The 10,099-nt window shown below is 39.6% G+C and overlaps 1 protein-coding gene across 1 annotated transcript; it reads right to left on the reverse strand.

The window, feature by feature from the left end:
- Positions 1 to 5,579: 5,579 nt before the first annotated feature.
- On the reverse strand, positions 5,580 to 7,795 carry LOC146621759 (natterin-3-like). The gene is made up of 3 exons (XM_085366876.1): positions 7,779 to 7,795; positions 7,457 to 7,534; positions 5,580 to 6,768 (listed from the first exon to the last, which is right to left on the reverse strand). Exons 1-3 carry the CDS (start codon positions 7,783 to 7,785, stop codon positions 5,609 to 5,611), a joined length of 1,245 nt encoding a protein of 414 aa, XP_085223002.1. The 5' UTR covers positions 7,786 to 7,795; the 3' UTR covers positions 5,580 to 5,608.
- Between the last annotated feature and the right edge of the window lie 2,304 nt (positions 7,796 to 10,099).

Below are 10,099 nucleotides of genomic sequence, written 5' to 3' on the forward strand. Positions count from 1 at the left end.
CTGCATTCACTTACACTCGGATATCTGAGCTTCACCGTGAAAACATAATCGGACATTTGATATTTGATTGAATTTTATTGTTTTGCCTTTGGGGTGGCACCTGGGGTGGCCAGTCTGGTTGGGGGGGGTGGCCTGTGCCCCCCCAGGCCACCCCGCTGGACACGCCACTGCTAAAGCTGGCATCATGGATGTTGCTGTGAATGCTGGAAAGCGCAGCAGAACAAACCCAGATGGAGCTTCACCAAGGGCCAATATTAAAAGACCTAGGAGAGGTGAGGTCAACTTCCTTCCTTCTTATCCTTCTGGAGAAACAAGGGAGTCTCTGGAAACCAGAAGACTTGAGATGGTAGAGGAGTTCAAGAAGACCTCAGCAGAAAGAGACATCCCTCTCATTCATCAGCATATGATGTGCACTTTTGCCCTCCGGCGTGAAGAGATTGTCACAACTTCTCCTCCTGTATCAGAGCTCAAGGACAGATGGCCAGCACTCTTTCATGAGACACAGGTAAGTACAACTACGTATATAACATTTACTGCTCATATAGTACAGGGAGTGCAGAATTATTAGGCAAATGAGTATTTTGTCCACATCATCCTCTTCATGCATGTTGTCTTACTCCAAGCTGTATAGGCTCGAAAGCCTACTACCAATTAAGCATATTAGATGATGTGCATCTCTGTAATCAGAAGGGGTGTGGTCTAATGACATCAACACCCTATATCAGGTGTGCATAATTATTAGGCAACGTCCTTTCCTTTGGCAAAATGGGTCAAAAGAAGGACTTGACAGGCTCAGAAAAGTCAAAAATAGTAAGATATCTTGCAGAGGGATGCAGCAGTCTCAAAATTGCAAAGCTTCTGAAGCGTGATCATCGAACAATCAAGCGTTTCATTCAAAATAGTCAACAGGGTCACAAGAAGCGTGTGGAAAAACCAAGGTGCAAAATAACTGCCCATGAACTGAGAAAAGTCAAGCGTGCAGCTGCCAAGATGCCACTTGCCACCAGTTTGGCCATATTTCAGAGCTGCAACATCACTGGAGTGCCCAAAAGCACAAGGTGTGCAATACTCAGAGACAGGGCCAAGGTAAGAAAGGCTGAAAGACGACCACCACTGAACAAGACACACAAGCTGAAACGTCAAGACTGGGCCAAGAAATATCTCAAGACTGGTTTTTCTAAGGTTTTATGGACTGATGAAATGAGAGTGAGTCTTGATGGGCCAGATGGATGGGCCCATGGCTGGATTGGTAAAGGGCAGAGAGCTCCAGTCCGACTCAGACGCCAGCAAGGTGGAGGTGGAGTACTGGTTTGGGCTGGTATCATCAAAGATGAGCTTGTGGGGCCTTTTCGGGTTGAGGATGGAGTCAAGCTCAACTCCCAGTCCTACTGCCAGTTTCTGGAAGACACCTTCTTCAAGCAGTGGTACAGGAAGAAGTCTGCATCCTTCAAGAAAACATGATTTTAATGCAGGACAATGCTCCATCACACGCGTCCAAGTACTCCACAGCGTGGCTGGCAAGAAAGGGTATAAAAGAAGAAAAACTAATGACATGGCCACCTTGTTCACCTGATCTGAACCCCATTGAGAACCTGTGGTCTATCATCAAATGTGAGATTTACAAGGAGGGAAAACAGTACACCTCTCTGAACAGTGTCTGGGAGGCTGTGGTTGCTGCTGCACGCAATGTTGATGGTGAACAGATCAAAACACTGACAGAATCCATGGATGGCAGGCTTTTGAGTGTCCTTGCAAAGAAAGGTGGCTATATTGGTCGCTGATTTGTTTTTGTTTTGTTTTTGAATGTCAGAAATGTATATTTGTGAATGTGGAGATGTTATATTGGTTTCACTGGTAAAATAAATAATTGAAATGGGTATATATTTGTTTTTTGTTAAGTTGCCTAATAATTATGCACAGTAATAGTCACCTGCACACACAGATATCCCCCTAAAATAGCTAAAACTGAAAACAAACTAAAAACTACTTCCAAAAACATTCAGCTTTGATATTAATGAGTTTTTTGGGTTCATTGAGAACATGGTTGTTGTTCAATAATAAAATTATTCCTCAGAAATACAACTTGCCTAATAATTCTGCACTCTCTGTATTGTCCTCACCACAAGTGGCAAATAGAAAAATGCAGACATGTCCTGTACCCATTAAAGGATCTCAGCTTTCTGAGGTAGAGGAAGAGAATAAGTATTTCTAAATCACCACAAAACCCAAACGTAATTTAAAACAGTGATCAAATATTAAAATTAAAGGGCAGATTACTGTCTATCAGGTAGATATATTGTATTATGGAGGGTTTGTCACGGCGGGGAACGCCAGCGTTTTATGAAACGGACCCTAAACGCAGACACGGGAGAAATGAACAGGTGTTTAAACAAAAAGCGAGCCTTTATGCGGCTGATACAAAACAAAAACAGAAAAACAAGGCGAGGTGAAACTAAACTGAAAACCTGAACTGGGGAAAATTCTGACTAACCATGAAAACAATGACTATGGACAAGAAAATGAAACTGAACCGGAACATGCGACAACATAACTATGAAATAAACCAAACACGTGAACACACACAGACAACCCTACAAAGAACACAAGGAGACAGATGACTTAAATACACAAGAGGTTAATAAAGGAAGTGGAAACACCTGGGGAGACACAGCTGACACAAATGAACATGACGCCACAGGGGGAAGTAAAACAAAACACAAAGAACATGGAAATATGAGACTCTAAAATAAAACCGGAAATATGGAGAGACATAGACATGACACACAAGCTTGACAACATGGACACAACACAGACATGAAACATGATAGATAACTAAGGAGACCTAGATGTCACGGACCGGCTCTGGGGACTCGGGGTCCGTGGGCAATGGGGACTATGACTGTTGTTATTATTATTATTATTATTATTATTATTATTATTATTATCATTTGGTGTGTCGTCCGCACTGCCTCTTATCTCTGTCCGCATCCGTATGTAGGCAGGTATGTGTGTGTGTGTTGCTGTTTTCTGTGGCCAAGTTACAGGCATCTTCAGGCCTGAGGGGCGTGGCCTGGCTTGAGGACTGGCCACACCTGAAGTCCTTGCCACACACCTGCTCCTCATCTGGGCTCATCGGGGGAGCTATTTAGAAGAGCGATGGAGCTTCCACCGACGCTGGATTATTGCGTTTGACTTTACGAGGAATGTGGAACGAGAGAGAGCATTGAGCACGGGGAGTGCAGAGACACTGGAGCAGAGAGCACTACACTGGGACTTTTTGGGAAGAAGACACGACACGGGAGTCTGGGATACTAGGGGATTTATTGTTGCTTACTTCACCACCTTGTAAATAAACACTGTTTGCACTGAAGAGTCCGGCGTTTGGGTCCTGTTTCCCCACCTCCCCATGGTCTGCCGACACAGACCGTGACACTAGATGAAACAAAAACTAGAATAAAACTCAACACAAAATACAGCTTTTCTGATTAGTTTATCCAGTCAGTTAATATCAGCAGCTCTGATGATGCTCTCCCAACAGATCACAGCAAATTGACCTGCACAAAAAAATTCAAGGAACACTTTTTAAACAGAGTACATCATCAAGTCTGATCTAGTCAGTGAAGTAGCAGAGGGGGTTGTTAATCAGTTTCAGTCGCTTTGATGTTAATGAAATCAACAGCAGGTGCACTCGAGTAGCAACAGCGAGAAGACCCGCAAAACAGGAATGGTTTTAGTGGTGGAGATTTCTGACATTTTCACTCTTCATCTTTTCTTACTTACAGTGTTACTGCTGTTAGCATGAGGTAATACTTGGACCCTACAGATCTTGTACAGATAATCCATCTCTTCCAGGATTGCAAATTTATATGTATCATCGCCAGAATCTGTCTCCCAGGGCAAGAAGATGAAAGAGATTCCAGGAGACAGAAAGCTACTCTAAGAGAGCTGGACAGGGATGTAGAAGGCCCTCAACCCATCGCAGGACTGGTATCTGCTCCATTGTGCAGGGACAGGATGAGCACTGTCAGAGTCCTGTTTCTAGGAGGTTACTGATGTGAATGTCTCTGACCAAACAATCAGAAACAGACTTCATGATGGTGGCTTGAGGTCCTGATGTCCTCCTGTGGGCCCAATACTCTCTGATTGGCACTGTGGACCCTGATTTGCATTTAATTAAGCTATCTGGCAATTAGACACTAATGATAGCAGAACATAATCCCAGTGGTAATAGAAGTTAGGACATGACAGCCCTGGAGTTTAGACACTGATGGTGGTGAAGATGATGATGGAAGCTTGAATGTAGCTTCTAGCGTCATGTAGACCAGAGTGAGACAGATCTGGACCCATCTGGACACTTCACAATATTAAAAACTATATCTCCTCATCTGCAGGGTTCCTTGGGGTTTCACATACCAGAGCTTTATTGTGCATTTCACTGGAGAGACTGCCTGGCATAAGATTAGTGGTGGGTTTTACAAATACTAGATATGAAAAAATAAAGCTGCGTGGGGAGCTTTATACAGTTGGTCACATCATAAATAATAATATAGCCGGGATTAAGCACTAAAAATATAGAAACAAATTAAATAAAGCAGCAGATATGATCACCTTCATTTAAAAATCCAGTGTAAGTATGTACAGTAGAAACCCCTGAAAGGCCTAAACTTGAATATTTGATAAATCCAGCAGATGGCGCTAAAAGACCACTTTGCTTATCACACACTGTGGCCCAGTAATCCCCAGCTAATGATAGAGAGTCACAATATACAACCCGTATTACTTTGGCTGTTCTTCATGGACAAGAAAGCTGCAGCATTCTCATACATTCCTTTCAGGACCTCCAGAGCTGTGGGTTTGAAACTAAAACATTTGTGGTTGAGTGACCCATTCAGTTTGGATCAATAAGTGTATGTGTGATAAAAATTGACTTGCATGCTCCTATTTAACATATACTTTATTTATCCCCGTAGGGATTTCCTCTCTGCATTTAACCCATTCACTCAGAAAAGCAGTGAATGGGTTTGTTTTTACTATGTCTGTTTCTCATTGCTTGCAAGCATGTGATACACTGAAAGTTACTGATCAACAGTAAAAGTTTCTTTTCTTTTTTTTAACCAATATTGCATTTCACTCGTTGTATTATTATTACTCTTTTTGGATTTTAGTGGCAGTAAAATATTTTTCTATAAATCTTAGGTACACAGCACCATGATCCACCTTATGGTTTCTGTCATTTTGATTTCAGGCTTCAAGTCAGCAGCACCAGAGAATTTCTAGTAGCAGCTTCTATACTAACCTTTAACCACAATCAGCTACTTCTTGTACACACTCGTATGTCAACTACATTGCTAGCATCTGCTATGGTTTGTAAAACAGGTAATATCAAGAGTGTGTTTCCTGTCATAAACATACAATAAATGGTAAAACAATATCGTCATTTCCAGGTCTAAAAAGTGAAGCTAACATGAAGGAATGATATAGCTCATAGGTGTTTACAGTCATTAGAAAGGTTTGCATAAAAGTTGGTAAACAAAAACTAATCTAATAATTTGCTGTTTCAGTCTAATTCAATGCCAATGGACAACAGCAAAGGTCACCGCATACTGATTCAAATCCTGTATGAACAGGAAAATGATGTAAAGAGAAGAAAAACAAGGTGTACATTATCAGACATCACACTGGATTTGCATTGGACTGGACAAGGCTTGAATTTTACTAGAAGTTCACATCGATCGACCACAGCCTGGATTTTTCCAACCTGAATGCTGTCATATGTCCCAATGATTGAAGTTGTGTGGATCTTTCCATCACCATAAGTACGCCTGAGGAGTGCTGTGAATGACATCTCAACTTTTTCTTTGTGCCGAACAGTGGAAAATTTACAGGAGTGGTTTGGTGGCACGGTAAGCACCACAGAGGCAGTGTCAGTCATACTCTCTGTCACAGTGGTTCCCGTTGTAAACTGAAACTGCACCTCTGTGCTGACTTCAACAGTTCCTTCCACAGTGAATGGAATGCCAGCCTTAATGGTTGTTTTAGTCCCGAACTTGATAGAAAAGGTGAAGTCCCACCTCTGCTGCACCTCATATGTCTTTGAGAGTGTCTCTGTTTTCACTACTGGGTGACATTCATAGTTGCTCATGGTTGCTTCATGCATGACCTCAGGAGGAAATTTGAAGATTTCAGAATGATCCTTGTTGTATCTGACATTGTAAATCGTCTGGCTGATTACATTTTCACTGATGGTCAGGACCTCATAGTTGTTGTACCAATGTTCTCTTTTGTTAAAAGGCAAGTAGAAAGCCTTATCTTGAGTGGACACCTTCCCCAGTCCATAATGGTTCTTGCCCACATATATTTGCTTCCCTGGGCAGGTCCAGACTGAATTCTTCGGTACTGAACCATACGAACCAGCCTTCCACTCCAGGATCTCAAAGTTGTCTTTGTTAACCAATATTTCAAATGGAAAACCTCTCTTTTCTATTGCACTAGGATAGTAGCAATATCGACCCTTTCCGGGCGTATAAAAGCCAGCGTCACACTTGTACTTACAAATATAATCAACTCGATTAGTATAGCCATTGTAAAGTGAGACGGTATGATTAGGAAGAGAGTTGTTCCAGGTCACCCACATCAGGTTAGTGCCATTCATAGGGACAACGGAGGAAGACTGAACTTGCCTCTTCTGTCTGAAGTTATGAACACTTAGAAGTGGCAGATTTGTTAGCATCAGTCTGTTCACTGCAGTTGGAGGGATGCCACTGGAATCTGTTCATGTGGATAAAAGTGGATAATAAAAAAAGGAAAAGGACAAGCATGAAATTTTAAAATGCAAGCACACAAAAAGTAAAATGATGAAAAAATCATTAACCACCAGAGTAAAAGTAGCAGTATAAAGATTTTTGAGATTTTTATTAATTGCTTTCATTTGCATCATTTTGCTTGATGACCAGGTGCTATCGAAATACAACATATAAGAGCATCATTATACAGCATCAATAGGAAAAAAAATACATAATCATGATATATTATCATTTTACTTCTGTGTATTTCCTTATTATACTATTAAGGAAATATTATAATATTTCCTTAATATTTTACTTCTACTTTTTTCCTAAAATGTGATTGTGACAACATGTGTTGGTAACCTAACTCAATATAAGAGGGAAGGGAGGGAGGGGTTGTTTTTCTGCTCTTTTCTTGGAACGGAATTTCCTTTCCAGATGTTATCCAAGAGCTGGGCCCAACTCCAAATAAATATTTATATTCTGCTTCTGTGTTTTATAATACAAGTATATACTGCTTGGGCGTTGTGCTCTATGTCTGTTTGGCACACTATACCTATTACTTTTAAACCTGTTTGAAACAGTATGAAATTAAGTTATTAACCTTTGCTGTCAGACATTTGATTATAAGCATATAATTTACCAAATTTCTGCTGACAGTTTGTGCTTACCGTCTTTCTGCTGTGTAGTGTTCTCAATGTCATGAGAACTGGCTGAAGACAGAATTAGCAGGATCAGCAGCAACAACACTGGGAAATTTATGTGGGATATGAAAACAGGGGGGGAAATCATGTAATCAGGAGTGTATAAAATCAATAAAAGCTCTGAACCGCAAAACTATGAAGACACTGAGTCAAGAGTGTGAACTGTCTCAAGATGGGGAATTCCCTTTGAAAGAGGAGCTAAAAATATGTTTAACAAAAATCTTTACGTTTACAACCTGTTTTAAAAATGTGTAGCTTTTGTTAAAATTGGCAAACAAGCAGTGCTCACCTTGCATCTTCGGTCTGCTTTCGCTTGCTTCAACTGCCCTGTGACTTCCTTGTGATTAAGTATGTGTGCTTACTTTTCCTTTCCACTCCCTTGTAAGGAGGCCAGTGGGATAAAAATAGGATGTGAGGGAGTTCCCTGAAAATATTTTGCTGTTATATTTCTGTGATGGAACACATATTTTGGTTTACTGCTTGATATCAATACTTCACCTTTGGTGTGATTTGTGAAAATGCTGAGGGAATAGTGCCAACTCTCTGCCTTTACAGATTTTTCTTTCCTGCAGCACTGTTGGAATAAAATATACTTATACTTATAAAATATACACTGTGTTCTGTTGATCTTATGTGCTGCACAATAATGTTTAATATTTACTGTCATATTCCCATATATCATTGTGATGTTGTTTATTCTATTACTCTTTTTCTCTTCTGCTTGTTTCCTTTTTTCTTTCTCAACAGGTGATCCAGGTGATTGATATATGCTTTTTTTCTTTCCTGCCCATTCTGTTGGTTTTTGTTTTTTGCCCTTCTCCCCCGTCCCTCTTCTCAGCTGTTTCTCTTTCCCTCTTTCTTTCTCCCCTTCTTTCCTCCAGTCAAGTCTGTCCCGTATTCAGCAAGTGAAAATAAAATAAACAATAAAAGGTGAATCAAATGGACCATTATGGCAAGGCTGGGATGGTCCATTTGGTAAAGTAAATCCGTTGGGCATCTTTCTTTGCCTTTAGACAATAATTCTGATGGCAAAAGAGCCAAACGGGACAGGCAAAAAAAAAAAAAGGAATAAAATATACAGAAATAAAGTAGTAGGAAGTCGAAGTCGAAGACAAATTCCTAAATAATTATTTTAACAGTTTGTTTAATGCTTGGCCATTAAGCACTCTTGATGTTAAATAAATGAGGTGTAAACCAGCTGTTAGACCCTATGCTGGTGCAGCAGGTCTCAGGTTCCTCCTGGTGCACGTCAATGCAAATGTGGCAAGGATGCAGGCAGTTCCTGAAGGATCAAGGTGCTAAAACAATTGACTGGCTCCCACGCTCACCTGACATATGTTTACTAAGGTTTAAGTAATTTAGGAATGGTGATGCTATTTCCTGGAGAAATATCTGGTGAATTGATTGGACAGGTGGCAGAGAAGAGGCACAAAGAAGTCTAATAAGGAAAAATCCTCACGCTTTTGTTTCATTTGAATCATTTATGGTGACTTAAATGCAAAAGAACACCTCTACGACATTGTCGACTATGAAAACACATCTTATGTGTTATGTATATTAATGTGTAAATTAATAATTATGTTCTCTTTTTGTCCTGGTTACTTGGATGAAGAAGTCACACATTCGTGAAAAGGAAGTTTATCTTAATCTGACAACAATCCCCACAAAACCAGTAGTATCCAGACACAGTGAAAGTGCACAGTCTGCTTTATGATTCAGCCATAAAGCAGCTATATAAACCTGGAGGTGTCCCGAGGTGGACTCACCGGAGAGCGACAGTAAGGGTGAGTGCTGATCAGTACATTCATGCTCAAATTTCAAATGACAATAATCTGACATATTCAGATGTTAATTTCCTTATGAAGTGGGATATTTCTTTTTATTTTATAAATGTGTTTAAAATAAAAACCTAATCAGATGTGGCAAGAGGAACTCTACTATTTTAATATATAGTGTGGTTTTAAGAAATGCTTTAATATTACCATTTTAAGGCAATAAGTCATCAAATGTAAAGTTATTTTATACGCTATATGTGTGTTTATAACTTCCACCTGACCTATAATGGAAATAATAACATGATTGTTTTTAAAAACTATTAAAAATATAAATCAAATATAGATTTATAATGCTTTAAATTTGTATTTGTTTTGTTTCACTGATGCATACTACTGTCATAAATACTGTCTCTTTTGGGTCGGTGGGATGGGGGGAAATGTAGAATAAATAGACCCAATACACCCAAAAATGTAACATAGAAGATAAACTACATATAAAGCGTTATTGTGGTGGCACAGATGTTTATTTCTTCTATATTTTGGGGGTTTTCAGTGAAAATGGAGTTCACTATGTTGGATTCTAACCTTTCAGAGTAAAGTCAAAAATAAACTGCTGTAAATTTAGTTCTTTGTCGTTTAAGGTGTTTGACACTGGTGAAGATAAACATTGTAATAACTGAAACCAGCTGAAAGAAAGAAATAATATTTGAAACTGTAAAATATTACACTAATTTGTCATTTGGATAGCTGGATTGGTGGAATAATATATTCTGATGTTAAAGATTTAGTTTGTAAAAAGATCTCATAACTTAGAGGTTTTGTGTTTCACCTTCAG

Source organism: Diplotaxodon limnothrissa, linkage group LG12, assembly GCF_057381915.1.
Source record: "Diplotaxodon limnothrissa isolate DT_005_m linkage group LG12, D_limnothrissa_male_GT1.1, whole genome shotgun sequence".
In the NCBI taxonomy this organism is placed as follows: domain Eukaryota; kingdom Metazoa; phylum Chordata; class Actinopteri; order Cichliformes; family Cichlidae; genus Diplotaxodon; species Diplotaxodon limnothrissa.

Excerpts from the sequence above, each read along its gene's own strand:
- LOC146621759 (XM_085366876.1), bottom strand. Across the intron at positions 6,769-7,456 it reads CACTACACAGCAGAAAGACG|ATTCCAGTGGCATCCCTCCA; the intron begins GTAAGCACAAAC and ends CCACATGAACAG.